The 18,549-nt window shown below is 37.1% G+C and overlaps 1 protein-coding gene across 7 annotated transcripts in view; it reads right to left on the reverse strand.

The window, feature by feature from the left end:
• Positions 1–18,549, reverse strand: part of SEPSECS (Sep (O-phosphoserine) tRNA:Sec (selenocysteine) tRNA synthase) — a 55,596-nt gene that overhangs the window by 29,857 nt on the left and 7,190 nt on the right. For all 7 annotated transcript variants that reach the window (XR_016393253.1, XR_016393254.1, XM_089911726.1 and 4 more), the window contains exons 6-8: positions 15,296–15,398; positions 8,351–8,480; positions 8,126–8,217 (exon numbers count right to left, since the gene is read on the reverse strand). Coding sequence is in view for 5 of the 7 variants with exons in the window: in XM_089911726.1 (XP_089767852.1) it covers positions 8,126–8,217; positions 8,351–8,480; positions 15,296–15,398 (325 nt within the window). In the remaining 2 variants the exon portion in view is untranslated. The remainder of the gene's footprint in view (positions 1–8,125; positions 8,218–8,350; positions 8,481–15,295; positions 15,399–18,549) is intronic.

The following is an 18,549-nucleotide window of genomic DNA, read 5'->3' on the forward strand; positions in this document are numbered from 1 at the left end:
ATGCTCTTACAATGATAGAGTTCTCAAAGTTCTCAAATGAGCATTTTTATACTCTGACAATTACTACTATAGATAGTCTCTGTTCTAAATAAACTCTATACAAAGAATTTTAAATAAAACCAGTGAATACATTAGAGGCTTTGGGGTTTTACACACCTCCACTAGATAAGAATAGAGGTCAGGAGATTATCATTTTTATGGCTCAAATGCTTAGCACACAGCAGGTGAACACTTCCACAACAGTGGATGGGTGACAGGAAGCAGTGGGAAGAGTGGGAAGACAGAAAGTGCAGAGGCTTTAGCATCACCTAGACTTGGGTTCTGGCACTTATATGTGCTCCTTGGGTAAGTATACTTGTTCTAGCCTCAATTTCATCTGTAAAATGGGGATAATACCTACCTCAGAAACTGGCTCTGAGTAGTACATGAAATGAATAATGAATTCATTATAATGAAAATAATGAATTCATTATAATGAATATAATGAACCTAGCAGAATTCCTGGCATACAGCAGACATTCATAAAAATATTAGTTTCCTACCCACCTACTTTTCCCTTAGCCTAAAATAGTTTTCAGGTTGAAATAACTAACATTAGCTAGCAGGACTCCTACAGACACATGCTAATAACCTGCAGCTATAATCCTATTCTTGTCCTGTCCCTGTTCATTTCACTCTACACTATCTAGATAAAGGAAAAGAACAAAGTTCTGGATGTTACAAAGAGAGTTATCGCTTGACATCTAAAATGGAGTCTAATTCATAACACTAAAAACATAAAATTTCCCCACAAAATATTTACCTGATGATTAATAAAGGACAAAGTCACAATGAAAAGCAGAGCTGGGCTGCCTACTCGATCCATTCACCAGCTGAGCTACATATTGCTGCAGGTCAGTCTCAAAGAAGGTGGATTTTCATTCTTGCTAAGCAAAATGTACACCTGCATGGGCCTTGGTATCACCTAAAAGTAGCTGAAAATTTTAAAGTCAAACCCTAAAGGTCAATAGTCAGAAGAAGCATGGCATAAAAGAAATTCTTAGATTCCAAAAAGATGACAGAACACCCCTAATATCAACAATTCCAAAATCCTTAGGGGTAAGAAAAAGTACTTTTGGAAGAGGAGTATCCACTAGGGAGGAAGCCCTACTCCCAGAAGTACAGTGCCTGTTACATACAACAGGCAATCACCATTTTAACTTACTCCTTTTCACAAGTTTTCAACTATATCCATATGGAGAAATGTCTCTATAAGAACATCTAAGTCACAATGGAAGTCAGTATCAAAATGTTATTTACTTTCTGCCTAATTTTATAGAAAGATACTTATTCTGTGTAAAACAAGAAAAGACTGTACAACAGTGGACCTATGTGTTCCCAAATGCCCTGCATTAGTTCATTCTATAAACATCTGATGAGTGTCTACTACATAACAAGCAAAGGATGCTAAGAATAAAGGGATCAATCGGCAAACTCCAAAGTAGGCAGTAATCTACTAGACTACCCAAAATCAAGGATCAAGTTTCACTTCAGACACCTGATGGTAATTTTTTAGGGATGTGCATTCAAACAGTCAGTTTAATTTGCTAATTAAATAAGTTTACTATCAAATTACTCAAGACTTATATTATATAGCAAATATTTAATATTATTAGCTATTACTATTTACAGTTTCAATTCAAGAAGAACAAAAACAGGAAAAACTAAATAGTATGCTTATTTGATATTATAATAGCAGCATATAAAAATTTTAAAAATTTGCATCTATATAATAAAGTATAGTTTTAAAATGTCTAACTTAAAACTTTGTGTAATGGTTTTATTGTTTGAGCTACAACATATTCTATTTATTTAGTTTAAAAATGAAATTTTAGCCAAGCCTGCAGACTGATCAATATAAGGTAAAAAGTAGCTACGGTATAAGAAAAGATTATAACTATGACAACTAAAAATACCAGAAATAAATAGAAAACTAACAAGTTATATTTTCAAGCTTTGATATTTGCAATATTTGTGCAGTTCACCTCAAACTCCATGAAATATTATCTATGTATAAGTATTAAAATGCTATGATATATTCCTCTCCAAGTTTCTGTTACAGATACAAGTGACCTGTGTGCCCCAAAATAATGGGTTTTAAACTTGGGTGTGCATCAGATTTATCAGGGAAGTTTGGTTGAAATGCAGTGTCTAAGCCCCACTCCAGACCTACTGAATCTGAACTTACCCTAAAGGAAAGTGATCTAAATCACAAAATCTCCAATAATTGCACAATACTTTGCTTTCCAGACTCAGTCTAAAATATCCTTTAAGAATTCTACACTTACGCTAGTCATCAATTCTAGCCTACAATTAAACCATGGGGGCCACTTAATAAGTGCACGAGTTGCATTTTCATAGAATAGATGTCACTTCTTCTAGCGACACTTGACCCTGTGAGAGCTGGGCTACGTGCCCCAGCTAGGTTAGGTGATATATGCTCTCATATACTCTGCTTGTTCTTTCATAACTCTCATCAGACTTGTAATTATTTATTTAATATGTAGATTTCCCCGACTACAATTTCCTTAAGGGTAACGACTATGTCAGTCTTGTTTGTAAATTTAACCTTAGGGCCTATGCATAAACATTTCTTTGCTTGAATGAATGAATGAGCAGGGGCCAATGCTGCTCAGGTAATGTGGGACCAGACCACAAAGGATCACGATGGATCATAATGGGAGGCTAAGGAGTTTGGACTTTGTCTTACAGGCAACCAAAACCCAAAGCGGAATAACTTGAAGAAAGGTGCATTTTTAGAACATAATCTCTTTTTTTTTTTTTTGGTCACGCTGAGCGGCCTGTGGGATCTTAGTTCCCTGACCTGGGATTGAACGTGCGCCCTCGGCAGTGAAAGTGCACAGTCTTAACCACTGGACCAAAAGGGACTTCCCCATTTTAAGAATATAATCTGGCACTGCTCTACAACATGACAAATTAGAGTAGACCAAGACTGGGGATCAGGAGAAGAGTTAGTAAGTTATTGTAACCATCCAGGTGTGATATGGTAAAGGCTTTAGTTAGGGAGTTGTGGCAGGGACAATGGAAAAGAAGAAATGAATGTTTGAAACATTATAAAGGGTATAAGAGGAATCAAAAGTATCAGCATTAGACAAACTATTATATACAGAATGGATAAACAACAAGGTCCTATTGTATAGCACAAGGAACTATATTCAATATCCTATAATAAACCATAATGGAAAAAAATATGAAAAAGAATATATGCATAACTGAATCACTTTGTTGCACATCAGAAACTAATATAACATTGCAAGTTAACTATACTTCAATGGAAAAAAAAAAAAAGAAGTATCAGCATTAGAAATCTAGTTTAAAACGAAAGAGGTAAATTTATTGGTCATCTAACAGCCAGTTCTACAAGCAGGTAAGTCTGGATCCAGAGACTCAAATGACTCTCAGTTCTGTTTTCCCTCTTATGTTCTCTACTCTAAAGAAGGCTTTCTTGGCATGGCTAGAAATATGGCGGCTTAGAGTCATAAGATTACATCCTTACAGTTTACTATCTGCAAAGCAACAGACACAGTATCTCTAAATGAACTATCAAATCTGCTGGAAGGACTCTATCTCCACATGTCCACCTGCGAACGAGGCTAGCCAGATCACATGCCCACCCCTAAGAAAGAGGAGAAGGGACCCTGTGATTGACAGTCTCCCCAGGACCACCTGGAGTCAGAGAGGGAGTTCCCCAGCAACAGTGGTTCTGCACAAGCAAACAGCGTATATCTAAAATACAACTGAGCTTTTTTGGCCAAAGCTGCTAAATGTATTATTGTTTTTGCATCCTCTGGATATTAGTAGACCTAGGTCTTCAGATTTATAGCTATTTAAAGTAGCTACATTGCTACCAAACTACATTATTTACCTATATTAAAAAAAAAAAGTACAGTTTAGAGGTTTTAAGAGAGAGGATCAGAAGCCCAACTGCCTAGATTTAAACCCATGTCCCACAATTTACCTCATACTATTACTTCTCTGTCACTACGTTTCCTGTGAAAATGAGGATAACACTTCACAGGGCTGCTGTGAGGATTAAATGACCCTGTGAGGATTAAATGAATACATGACAAAGTGCTTCAAGGAGAGCCTGCCACATGGTGAGTGCTCAATATTAGGGGCTATAACTTCATATATATACATAAGTGTATCTACACATATACGGTATCTGCTAGATAACACAAGCCCTGCATTGAAAGACTATGTTAAGAATGATTTTTACATGAAACTTTTCTACCCAGTAGTCAAACCTTAGTGCTCACTCTACCTGACCTATCAGTGGCACTGGGCAATCACACTTCCCTCCTTGATACACTTCCTTCACTTGGCTTCTAGGACTCCACGCTCTTGCTTTCCCTCCTTCTCAGTCTCCTTTTCTGGTCTCTTTCCTTCTCCCAGACCTCTTAATGTTGGAGTGCCCCAGAGCTCAGTCCTTGCACTTCTTTTCTGTTTATAGACTCATTCTCTTAAAATCTCAGCTAATCTCTTAGCCAATTAACTCCCCCAATTTTTTATGTCCAGCTCAGCTCTCTCTCTTAACACTAGACTCGTATCGCGCTCCATACCTACATCTCTACCTAGACGTCAGAGGACATCCTGATTTCAACTTTGTCTGAAACTGAACTCTTGGCCTTCCCCTCCAACCCACGGACTTCCCCATCTCAGTTAATGGCTCTTCCATTCTTCCAACTGCTCAGGTCAAAAATCTCAGAATTACTCTTGATGTCTCTCTTTCACTCGCAATACATTCATCTGGAAATCCTGTTGGCTCAATCTTCAAAAGAGAGCTAGAATCCAACCACTTTCATCACCTCCACTGGCACCATCTAGATCCAAGTCAACATCACTTCTTGATTTCTGAAAAAGCTCAACTTCTACCCTTGCCCCCCTAATTTATTCTCAACACGGCAACCAGAGCGATCCTTCAACCAGAGGATCCTTCAAGGATCCTTTATGTCTTTCCTGATATAAATCAGATGACGTGACTCCTCTATTCAAAACCCTCCAGTGGTTCTCTATCTATCTCACTCAGAAAGCCCTACATGACCGGCCCGCCCCCATTACCATCCTGACTGCAACTCTCACAACCCTCCTTGATCACGCTGCTCCAACCATACTGGCCTCTTCTCTGCTTCTCAAACACACTGACTCGACCCTGATTCCTGGTACTGGCTTTTTGCCTGAAACACTCTTCTCCATCATACATGTACACTCCCTCAAACTTCTTCAAGTCAACTCAAATGTCACGTTCTCAACGAGGCCTGCACTAACCACATTTAAAAAATCAATCCTCACCACTTCCCCCCACACATCATCCCCAACCCCCCCTTGTTTTACTTTATTCTTTTCTTCCACAGCACTTTCAGCTTTATAATTTATGTATTGAACAAGCATTTATATTTTATGTGATTTGTTTATTGCTGGTGTCCTCCATATGAAATGCAAGCTCCATAAGAGCAGGTACCTTTGTCTATTTTATTGATTGCTCTATCAATATGATGTGCCTGCCACATAACAGATGCTCAACAGATGTTTAGTAAATTAAGTATTTACTCAATGACACTTATCCTACACTCAACTTTATCTACTTTGAGTTTCAAAGAAACACACTAGTCCATACTGTAGACCATGCTACTTTAAATGGGCTTGTCGTTGTTCACATGGGGGGGTGGGAGGGGTCAAGACAGCTTAATAGGGGTGGAAATGGATAGGAGGTACCATGAAACTGAAGAGACCATCATCTTAAAAATTTCAAACTTAAAAAAGTTTGATTTATAAATTACCCATATGATTTGTGCTGGATTACTAAATTACAGGCCAATTCCCGTGATTGTAATGCTCAAGGCCCAGAAAGTAGCCGTTTTATTTCAGGAAATATTCTACAATCTTTTAGAACTAGAAGTGGCCTGAGGTAGCAACTGTTTCTTTCACAAGCAATGAAATAAAATCTGTGAGTTCAAGAACCTTTTCCATAGTGAAACAACTAGTTACAGGAGAGCTAAGACTCACTGACATCGGATACAACTCAACTCTCATAGAGAGAGATGATGGCTTTCCGCATCTATAAACAGTCTTCATCTGTCATACGGACAAGGGCCCTTGAAAGATTCTGCTGAGGTTTTCTCCTGGCCAGAACGAGATGATTACTTCTTGGAGTTTATCAAACTGGAGTGTTAGTCTAATCATTTAAAATTCCTTTTCAGGCATAATTTACATATAGTACAATTTCAGGTGTCCACTTCTACGAATTCTGACAAACATACAGTCATGAAACTACTCCCACCATCAAGACACAAAACATTTCACTACCATTAATAGCCCCCTCCCCCAACCCAAGCCTCTAGCGTCCAGTGGTCTTTTCTCTGATATTTTTTTGCCTTTTCCAGGATGGCATATAAATAAACCATACGATATGTACCCTTTCAAGCCGGGTCATTTCATCTAGTGTAATGCATCTGGGAGTTGTTGCAGTATTGCATATATCAGTAGTTTGTTCCTTTTTATTGCTGAGTATGTACGTACCACAGTTTGTTCATACCCCAGATGATGGACACTTGAGTTGTTTCCAGGTTTTGGCAATTATGAATAAAATCACCATGAACATTCACATAAAGCTTTCTGTACAGATACAAATTTTCATTTCTCTTGAGTAAACAGCTAAGAGTGGGACAGCTAGTTTATGTGGTAAGTAAATGTTTATAAGGAACTGCCAAAGTGTTTTCCAAAGTTGCTGTACCATTTTGCATTCCTATCAGCAACATCTGAGAGTTCTACTTGCTTGACATCCTTGCCAGTGTTGTCTGTTTTTATTGTTTGTTTTTTTAATATTAGCCCTTCTCCTAGGTGTGTAGTGGTATCTCACTGTGGTTTTAATCTGCATTCCCCTAATGACTGAGGTTGAGCATCTTTTCCTATATCACGTAAATCTTAAGAGATGTCCTAACAATGGAAAGTAAATAATTACCTTCCTATGCGTTGAATTAGTGGGGAGAAAGGGACTAGGGTAAAGCAGGGTACAGAAAATGTTAAACTTCTGTTACATATTCATAAGGCTGTTGAGAGGATACATCAGATGACGTACATGAAAATACTCTAAAATATGTAAATTACTATTATAAATCTAAGGGACTGTAATTGCTACAAAGTGTTAGAAAGTTATACAGATACAAAAACTGCACCAGGGGCCTCTAGCTCTCCCAGATGGGAGAAGAATAAAACATCTTAGTCTGATCTGCCCTACCAACATTGTCTGTCTACAATTTTGGAGTTGCCCCTGAATTAAGCTAGTTTTTAGGGCTGGAGACAAAGTCCAATTTTTTTTTTTTTTTTTTTTTTTTTTTGCAGTACGCAGGCCTCTCAGTGTTGTAGCCTCTCCCGTTGCGGAGCACAGGCTCCAGATGCGCAGGCTCAGTGGCCACAGCTCACAGGCCTAGCTGCTCTGCGGCATGTGGGATCTTCCCGGACTGGGGCACGAACCCGTGTCCCCTGCATCAGCAGGCGGACTCTCAACCACTGCGCCACCAGGGAAGCCCACAAAGTCCAATTTTTAAGCACAAATGTCACTTTTCTTTTCATAACCAACATAATCAATGAGTTCACCATTCTAATAATGCCACGGGATGGACTTATTATTTTAGAATGAGAAGCTGGCCAACATCTGACCTGGTTCTTCCTCCTGCAACTGACATGTCACACCTAAACAAATCTTCAGGCCTCCAAAACTAAAAGGAAAAAATTTGTCCATTTGTCTTTTAAGAGCCTCTACCTATAAGTGATAAATGAATTAAATTTTACCGAAATAATAAGAATCCCTGATGCAGGAGTTTCTTAAGACAAAAACAAACACAAAAGCAAAAATCACTTTTCCAAGATTCCTCAGGATATCTGAATAGACAGGATAACAATGATTAATTTAAAACCACCTAGGGAGGGTCCAGATCAAAGTAAATCCCCTAGGACTTTGCTAGGTATCTACATCCCAATGTGATAAACCAATAGACAAAAACATCAATACTTTGGAGTACTGTTTTAGTCAACAGTATTGTTTACACCTAACGGGAAAGCTTACCTTTCTTTCTTTTAATAGCTTCTTGTAGCCATTCGATCCAAGTGATAATAAAGTAATAAGGACATCTAAAGAAGGTGACGCTGAAGCTCTTCCTGAAATAAGGATGATAAGTTACATTCAGAAGGGGAAAAAAGCTTTGTAAATTAAGATTTATTACAGTAGCCTATGTACAAATGGATTTTTGTTTGTTAGTTACTTTTTCTGAAGAGCAACTGATTTATTTACCTGGATACATCTTGCTTATTTCCTGAATGAAGTAATCATTAAAGCCAGCAATTATAGCGCCACCTACTGGAACCATAAAATTTTTGTCCAAGCTCTGAACGAAAGCGTCTATTCTACCAACCCGAGCCCCCTAGAATGGAATAAGATGTAGTATTACATATTTAGAAGAAGAGACAGCAACTGCTATTAATAAATACCATTAAAACAATGCACAGAAACAAAAAACAGATGAAAGATTTTTATTTTCTTTGTACCGATGCCAGTGAAATATTTTTAAGCATTAAACTGAGTTTTTAAATGCTGCTCCTTATAGGTGGAAGAGCACTTTATAGTTACAAGCTGCTTTCACACATAAATCATTTAATCTTCACACCAAGCCTGTGAGGAAGGCAGAGTTTCAGTATCAGTTCAGGTGGGAACTACATTGAAACAGAACTTTTCACCTTAAAATTGGGTAAGAGAGAGTGAATTTCTCCCATGCCTTTCATGTGTGCTCTTCTATTTGACAATAAATAACAACAGTGGGTCCTACAACTATTAAGTAATTTTAAACACCCTCTGTGAGTTCACGAGTGGCCACCATAATCTAATGGACTGTAGCCACCCATGCTGCCAATCAATAAGTTATATATTAAGTGCCTCTCTTTGATGCTTGGATAATCTACTAACCTGCATGACCACTTTAAGCAACAAGCTCTGCTCCTACCACCACTTGGATAATAAAGGAGAAAAGAAAAATTTTATTTTTAACTTCAACTAATGGAATTGTTTTGGCATACTCTTGGCATAAGAGTTTCTACGTAAGAGTTTCTACATAACTTATGTTTCCTAATGTTATAATCTTAGATGATCTCATTCCACTGCAAGTGAACTTCAAGTGAAAATCTAGTATTCTGGTGAAAGACGGAATACTTGCTAGAAATGTAAAACTAAGCTCTAGTCCCATGCGACATAGTCTATAACCTTCTGCCTAATGTGATTCAATTTCCTCCTCTTAAAAACTAAGATACTATCTAAACTTCAACTAAGATAGTTTTTTTCTTTATCTGTAGCCACAGATTTTCAATCTGTATTCACAATCTATATTCCTATTAATACTGTAACCCTATTTGACCTTCATCCTCCCACTTTATATCCACATCCACAGCTGAGGGAGAATAGAAGGAGCAGATAGAAGAGAACAGAAGTAGCCTAATCTAAGAGGCCAGATCCAGGCCATAGGTAGAAGCAGCAAAAGCAGAGAAGGGAAGGGGCACAGACAACTTCGGAGGCTATCGCATGATTGTTTAAATCTTAACCTTCCCCTGTCATTCTCCTTTCTAACTTCCTCATAAACTATGATCAGAGAAAATCTCACCTTATCACAGGAAAACAGAGAGAAGCATATGAGACTAATTGAATAAATAACTGAAAACCATGCAAAGTAGCACATAAAAATAAAGTGGAACAGTCAGAGTTGCCTTTTTATTAACGTTTAAGTAGTGCCCAAGGTTTCCTGAGAGAAATCTGAACCTAAATTAGGAGGAGTACTAAGAGAGCAATCAGTGCACCAGACTTTGCTAGAACCCCTTCATCACTAAAACACAGAAGCATTCAAAGGGTAGCAAATTCTGTGGCAAGAAAACAAACAGGCTGGACCCAATCTCAGGAACGGTGTATAGACCTCATTCTCCACACTAAAGTCTGGGGCCATTAATGAGGAGGAGAGAAAAACACCAGAAGGCCGGAAGGGCTAAACAGAATAGGAAACACAGGAGCATGTCCTATGAAGTAAACGGTTGCCATTTATCAGTTCATCCATTCACTCATTTATTCAGGGAACAAATATTTCGGCACCTATCATCTGCGAACATTGTTCCAGGTTCTGGGCATAGCAGCAGTGAATAAAACAGATCACTGTTCATATAATAATTACGGCCAGAATCTACTAAGAACTTACTATGCACCAGGCACTCTTCTAAGCACTTTACATTCTTAACTCAGTTAACCCATGCAATAGCTATCTGGGCAGATGCCACAATAATAGCTATTTTACAGATGAGAAAATTAAGGCACAGTGAAACTAAAGTGACGTGCCCAAGGTCAGAAATGTAGTTAATAGCACAGCTGAGATTCAAATCCAGGCAGTTAAAGCACCTTACTGAAAGTCACCCAGGCAAAAACCTAGGTAGTCAGGATGATGAGCCCATGTTTAAAAAATAAAATATTGGGCTTCCCTGGTGGGTGGCACAGTGGGTGAGAGTCCGCCTGCCGATGCAGGGGACACAGGTTCATGCCCCGGTCCGGGAAGATCCCACATGCCCCGAAGCGGCTGGGCCCGTGAGCCATGGCCGCTGAGCCTGCGCGTCCGGAGCCTGTGCTCCGCAACGGGAGAGGCCACAACAGTAAGAGGCCCGCGTACCGCACAAAAAATAAATAAATAAAAGTAAAATATTATTCCTATGGCATTTCCATCCTTCCAGCAACTCAGGCCAAAAGTCTTGGAGTCCCTGAATCCTCATTTCCTCGTTCCTTGCATCTGGTTCATCAGCATACCGTGTAAGATCGACTCTCAAAATACATCTGAATCCAACCATTTCTTAACACCTTAACAGCAACCACCCTGGCCCATGCCACCAACGCATCTCATGTGGGCTACTGCAACAGCGTTCCCCGCTTGCCTTCCTACAGGCCATTTCCCACAGCGCAGCCGTCACACGTCACTCTCCTGCTCAAAACCCTCCAATGGCTGATGACCATACCAAGAATAAAATCTCAAATCTTTAACACACCTCAATTAACACACCTCAAATTTCTTTATGACCACTGCTGCTCTCATTTGCCCTGGTCCGGCCACGCTGGCCTCCTTGCTATTCCTCATGCATTCCAAGCACATCCCGGCCTCAGTGTCTTGGCATTTGATGTTACCTTCTGTCTGGAATCTCTCCAGAGAGCTGCCCAGCTCACGCCTTCACAACACTCAAATGTTACTTCTCAAGAGAGGACTTCCTGGATCACACCATCTGATACTCCTCCCCCACAAATTCTAGAGCATTTATCAAGACCTGTCATCCTTATTGTTTACTGTCTGCTTCTGTTCCATGAGGATAAAGATTTTGTTGTATTTACTACTGCATCTCCAGTGCCTACCCTGCTGCCTGGCACATCCGTGGGAACCCTGCAAATATCTATTGAATGAACTGACAATTAGGTCTATGAATAACTAGTATAACACCTACTTCTCTCAAATTCTCAATAAACAAAGTTGCTGCTTCCCACACTTGGGGAGCTTTACAATCCTTAATTCTATGTATTTTTGTGACTCTACTACAGCCCTCTCTATTAATGTGTCCTCACATCCATATTCCATGAGTCTCCTAAATTAGTCAGTTTAGTATATGTCAGAAGTATAGGTTCTGCAAAGCTAATTTCCTGGGGACTACATATGCATATCAGAATGCTCTATATGCTCAGCATTGAGTCATTCTGGGACACTGCCCTAAAAAAAACAATTCTGAAACATTTTAGTTATACCTCTTTCTTCATTGTTTGCTTGATTAGTACAATACTATCTTCTCAAGAAAGCTTCCCAGTTTTAGTACTTTGCTTTTTAGACGAAGATAAAGGGATTTGGAATCACACTGAACTATATGGGCCATTTTGCAGCTTGGGACCTTAGGCAAGTCACTTAATACTTCCAAGTTTGTTTCCTCACTTGTAGAATGGAAACAATGAGAAGTACACCTTAAACTGTTAGGATTAAGTTAATAAACTTTACAAGTCTAGCAGGGGGCTTCCCTGGTGGTGCAGTGGTTGAGAGTCCGCCTGCCGATGCAGGGCATACGGGTTCGTGCCCCGGTCCGGGAAGATCCCACATGCCGCGGAGCGGCTAGGCACGTGAGCCATGGCTGCTGAGCCTGTGCATCTGGAGCCTGTGGTCCGCAACGGGAGAGGCCACAACAGTGAGAGGCCCGCGTACCGCAAAAAAAAAAAAAAAAAATCTAGCAGGATGCCTGACACATGGTGCGTATGGGTACTCCGTAAACGGTATGTATAACTGATAAAAACTACTGAGATAAATTAAAGCTAATTTTAATTTTTTAGAATGTCATGAAACAACTAGCACTGAATAAGACCCAAGTATTTATTTGGCTGAAAGCAATAGGGACACCATCTCTTTTTGTGAGGGCCAATTTTTATGTACTGCTTTTTTTTTTTTTTTAAGAAATGTCCATTCTAGAAGGTAATACAGTATCTGCAACAATACAACAGCTACCTTATAAAAATTCATTTACCATCTTATAGTGTTATTTTCTGGTTAAAATTTTAGTAAAACCACCTCACGAATTAAGAGAGGTGATGACAAAGTAGGGTATTCGTGATGCACAACTCCATGGGCAGCTTTCATATTGTATCCTGGAGCTTGTTTTCATTTAAGAGTCTTAATCTCTTCAATTACACCACCAAATTTTCTAGTATTCAAAAATATGTCATGAGCACCAGAACAATGAACACTGCTGAGTTAAGTACATAACATATGGGTAAATGTTAAGGAGCCATTAAACTGATCAATGAAGACTTTATAAGCATGTGGAGAGTATAGAAATATAATCTAAGTTTATATTTAAGTTTAAAAATTAAATATGCTTTTGACTACATTTTAGAAAGTTAATACTAAATGTACACAATGGCTATAACCATGTAAAAAGCAATATGTATATGTATTAAAGAAAGAGAAAAAAGGGATACACAAATTATTAAGGGTAATTGTTAGGGTAACCTGGTTATGAGTGATCTTCTATCCCTCACTTTTCTAAACTTTTAGGAATGCTAGAATATCTGACTTTTAAAAGAATTAAGGCTGCTAAAAATTAAAGAGGAGGAGAAAGGAAAAAGGGGAGGAGGAATAAAAATGAATCACTGAAATAGTATGTTTTTTCAAGATTTCCAGCATAGCTAACTGTACAACCTTCCTCTGCTACCATTCAAATTAGATATAATCTAGTCTGAAACTGTGATAAGCCTTAAAAAGTTAAGGAATAATGCAAAAGGATACCAAGGAAACAGTAAATGGTCTTCCTCAAAGGTTTTAAGAAACCCTCGAATACCATGCATACAACCATTCCACCTCTGGACTTCTTTTGTTATGTAAACTAATCTATTTCCTTATTGATTAAGCTAATTTGGGTTGGGTTTTTGTTACTTGCAGTCAGTTACATACTAACTGGTACAAGGTTTGAGTAAAGAAATTAAGCAAATCAGCTAATACTACTGTATAAACCATATTTATATCAGAGATAATACTAGTACTCAAAATAACAAAAAAGAAAACAAAAAAATTTATGAGATAGGATCTATAGGGCTAAGGAGCATTCACCACTACATGGCAGAAGGCCACAGATAATCTGTGAATAACTCTTATCCACATAACACAAATCACATGTGTGTCAAAACTGAATATTTGACTAACATCATTACGCACGCAAATCAGAAAATTCATATCATACAAAGATAATATCTATCCATATCCTGATACAGTGTAATTAATCACTGTAAGTAAATGTAATACATCATTTATTCATTCAATTGTTTGAGTAACCAATTATTTTTTTTTTTTTTTTTTTTTTTTTTTTGCAGTACGCAGGCCTCTCACTGCTGTGGCCTCTCCCGTTGCGGAGCACAGGCTCCGGACGCGCAGGCTCAGCGGCCATGGCTCACGGGCCCAGCCGCTCCAGGGCACGTGAGATCCTCCCGGACCAGGGCACGAACCCACGTCCCCTGCATCTGCATCGGCAGGCGGACTCAACCCCCACGCCACCAGGGAAGCCCTGAGTAACCAATTATTATTGAGTGCCAGTTATGTACCAGGTACTGTCCTAAGTATTGAGGACATAACAGTGAACAAAACAAAGTCCTTTCCCTAACAGAACCTTAATTCTAATCACTACCAATAAGTAGACAGTAAACAAACATCATATCAAATGGTGACAAGTGCTATGGAGAAAAAGAGCAAGAGGCCATCAATTTCAAGAAGCACCATTACTTTACATACCACTAGGTAAGAATAAACATTGCCAATTAACATTATAAGACACCTCAATTTCAGAGATATAACATGGAAAAATGTGTACTTTAAAATCAATGAATATGGCAAAACAGAAAAAGAGGGATAGAAAATGCTGGCAAGGAAGAAGGTGCTATTTATGTAAGGTGTCTGAGAAAGTCTCATCAATCTAAAGAAAGTCAGGTAACAAGCCACACAACTCTCTTGAAAAGCAACCTAACAAGAGGTATGAGCAGGAGTGGGGTGCACACAGGTAGCACAAGAGAGGAAGAGAAAGGAGGCAAATGTGCCAGGAGGGTGGGTAAGAGGGAGAGCAGCAGGAAATGAAATCAGGGAAGCTGCAGATGCCTGAGGACACAGAGCCATGGCTGTGTGGGATGGGACTCTTACTCTGAGTGGGACTCTTACTCTGAGTGGGATGGGAAGCTCAGACATGTTTTAAAAATAAGAATCTAAAACAGATGACTGGGATCTAGGTGATGCTTATAAAAATAAAAAAAAATAAAATCACAGTTTTTAAAAACCTGCCAACTCCATAGTTATACGCTAGAATGTTTATAAATGAAGTCATTTTCGGTAATCAATATAGTTTTAAAAACACTATAATCCACTATATTAGAAAAATGAAAAAAGCATTGGCAATGGAACATTCTCAGAAAGTTAAAAAAATAAGCTACTAAAGTATTTCCATGTTGGTGCTGACCAAAACTATAGTCCAATGATGCTAGCAAAGAATAATGACTTTTACTGAGTGACTACTGGATGCAAATTTCTAATGCTCCATGAATTAGAAGATGCTAGATTAACCGTTTTTCTGTATTAGGTTGTAAGAAAAACAAAGTAATAATCCCAAATATGTTAAAATCCATTTTTCCCTGACGTATCTTTGGAAACTCTCTTACCTGCTGAATGAGGTGCATGCACTTTGAAGACTGCACTCCATAAGCATTGTTAACTATATGTGGAATGTCATAATTAGCACAAATCACAGCCAGTTCTTCTAATCTATAAACATATTCAATAGAAAGACATGTTCATACTCTGCCTTAATAAATTACGAGAAAACGTTTTTAATTTAATAGTTATCCTTAAAGTATACTAGGGGGAAAAAAAGACAAACTGAAATTTCTACAGCAGTATTTTAGCATATAGTTTGGCACCTTGGAAATGCATAGCAGGCATTTAAGGATAAACTTGAAAAAGCTTTTAAATTAATGTCACCAATAAATAAGAAAATGTGTAGTTAGAAAAATCTTACACAGATGGTAGCTTTTAAATCACCTGAAAATTTCCTATATAAAAAGCAAGAAGCAGATTATTTATAAAGACCTCTTACAAGGTTGATATGCTCATTTTTAAATGCTTTCGGTTGCTTATCATCCTAAGCTAATATCCACAAAATAATCAGCATATCTTGAAATGTTAAGAAATCTCACATTAAGCATCTCATAAAGTAAAAAATACATTTTCAAATAGACTTTAATGTATTAAAAAATACAGAACATTAAAATATTTCAGTACCAAAATAACATTTTCCAACAACTTGGATATTAAAGAATCTTTTAAATAGCTGCTGGTTTTAAATTCACTCGTACTCCTTCATTTGACACTCCCCATATTAAAACAATCTGAGAGTCTAGCTTTATGCAAAGTAAGGTAATAAATTTCAATTAGAGTGTAATAAATGATGTTCCCTTGCAAAACCAAATAATACTTGTGACTGAAGTCATCTCTAACAGAAATGTCTTCACACTATGAAGCTAAAACTAAATCCTATGGTTTGATAAAATTAATTTTTAAAAAGCGTTCTGTCTACAGTATAAAAAATTTGGAAGTAAAGCATTTTGAGAGAATAAAAATTATTTCTCAGATAAATGTACTACAAATATATGGTTTAATTATCAACTTACACAGAATACATTTTCCTTTTATAGTAGCTGTGCATTAATATGTTTTTAAACTACAAACAGAACTAACATTATTCTATTCAACTGTCAGAAGTTTTCAATTTACTTCCCTAAAAGTTTTATGAATTAAAAACTTATTTTATCACTCATTTTCATAAACCTCACAAATCAAGCAGAAAACTAATCAGGTTTTGTTTTTAACAAAATGGACCTTCTGGGATACACACAAGTGTTTTCTTCATAAAGGGCACTTTCACATGTTTGTGTTCTAATGAAAGTATTCCTTGATAACAAGCTTCCTTGAGAGTAAGGCACTATAATAACATAAAGTACTGTTTTTTTAAAATCACTTGAGTAGTTTTAAATATTCTGAATTGATCAAATTTGCTAATATTTTCAATGTGTATGAGAAAGGCAAAGAGAAGCAGAAAAAATATTTTCCATGTGAATCAGACTGTATTCTAACTTAGAAGCCAATTTAAGGTGTTTCTCAATTTGAAGAAATGATACTCTTCTTTTTTTTAACATTTTCTTTGATTTTGCCCCACAATACTCTCTGTCCAGTTAACTAATAAAGACAATATATATGTTCAAATTAAGACTATAAAGGAATTAAACTTAAAGAAATCAAAATGTATTTTTAAATTTAATAAAATCAGAAATTCAAACATATTACTAATAACTGAGCATCACCATTTTCCTAAAGTTCACTCTAATCAGAAACATTCGTTATGTAACACCACCAAAAAATAGTATATGAGAATTCTGTTGACTGAAAAAAAACCTTTTTGGTTTTTTCCAAAGGAGAAAATGCATGTAAAATGTACTTAGCACTATACCAGGCATACTGTAAACATTCCAAAACAGTTATTCAAAATGATACAGATGGCCAATGGGCACATGAAGAGATGCTCAACATCGCTAAGTATTAGAGAGATGCAAATCAAAACTACAATGAGGTATCACCTCACACCAGTCAGAATGGCCTTCATTAAAAAGTCTACAATTAATAAATGCTGGAGAAGGTGTGGAGAAAAGGGAACCCTCCTACGCTGTTGGTGGGAATGTAAACTGGTACAGCTACTACGGAGAAGACTATGAAGGTTCCTTAAAAAAACTAAAAATAGAGTAGCCATAGGATCCAACAATCCCAATCCTGGGCATATACACAGACAAAATTCTAATTCAAAAAGATACATGCACCCCTATATTCATAACAGCACTAGGTACAATAGCCAAGATATGGAAGCAACTTAAATGTGCATCTACAGATGAATGGATAAAGATGTGGTCTGTATATATAATGGAATACTACTCAGACATAAAAAAGAATGAAATAATGACATTTGCAGCAACATGGACAGACCTAGAGATTACCATACGAAGAGAAGTCAGAGAAAAACAAATACCATTTGATATCACTTATATGTGGAATGTAAAATATGATACAAATGAACTTACAAAACAGAAACAGACTCACAGACACAGAAAACAAATTTATGGTTACCAAAAGGGAAAGAGGCTAGGGGAGGGATAAATTAGGAGTCTGGGATTAGCAGATACAAGCTACTGTATATAAAATAAACAAACCACAAGGTCATACTGTATAGCACAGGGAACTATATTCAATACCCTATAATAAACCATAATGAAAAAGATACAAAAAAGAATATACATATATATGTATGTGTGTATATATGTTATATAGATATATACAGATATATCTATATGTATAACTGAATCACTTTGCTGTACACCAGAAACTAACACAACACCGCAAATCAACTATACATCAATTAAAAATACGTCAATTAAAAAAAAAGTTAGTCAAAATGAAAGAAAAACAAAGATATCCTCAAGGATAAATAATTTAACTAATACAAATATTCATATGGTGTTTTTAGAAATGTAATTTATTTCAACCACATTAAAATTTTTCTAGATAGCAAAAACATCAATGAAGAAAGATGCTTATTTAATATTTAAATACAAATTTAAAATTTGATTGGTAAGTAATGAATAAACAGCTAAAGCATATGCAACAGGATCTGAAAACAGAATCCAGACTCATGAATGAAGCAAGGTAAATTTTCAAGAGCAGGGTTTTAAAATTGTCTCTTAAAATCTGCCTATAGTAAAAGCTAACATGCATTAATTACTGCCAAATTATATGACTCCATGAATTAAAATCAAAGTATAACTTGATGCTACGAAAATAGTCCAAGCAATAGTTTTTTTACAAATTATTA

This window comes from Delphinapterus leucas, chromosome 5 (genome assembly GCF_059928025.1).
Source record: "Delphinapterus leucas isolate spDelLeu-1000000601 "Yukka" chromosome 5, BTC_Dleu_Yukka2, whole genome shotgun sequence".
NCBI lineage: Eukaryota > Metazoa > Chordata > Mammalia > Artiodactyla > Monodontidae > Delphinapterus > Delphinapterus leucas.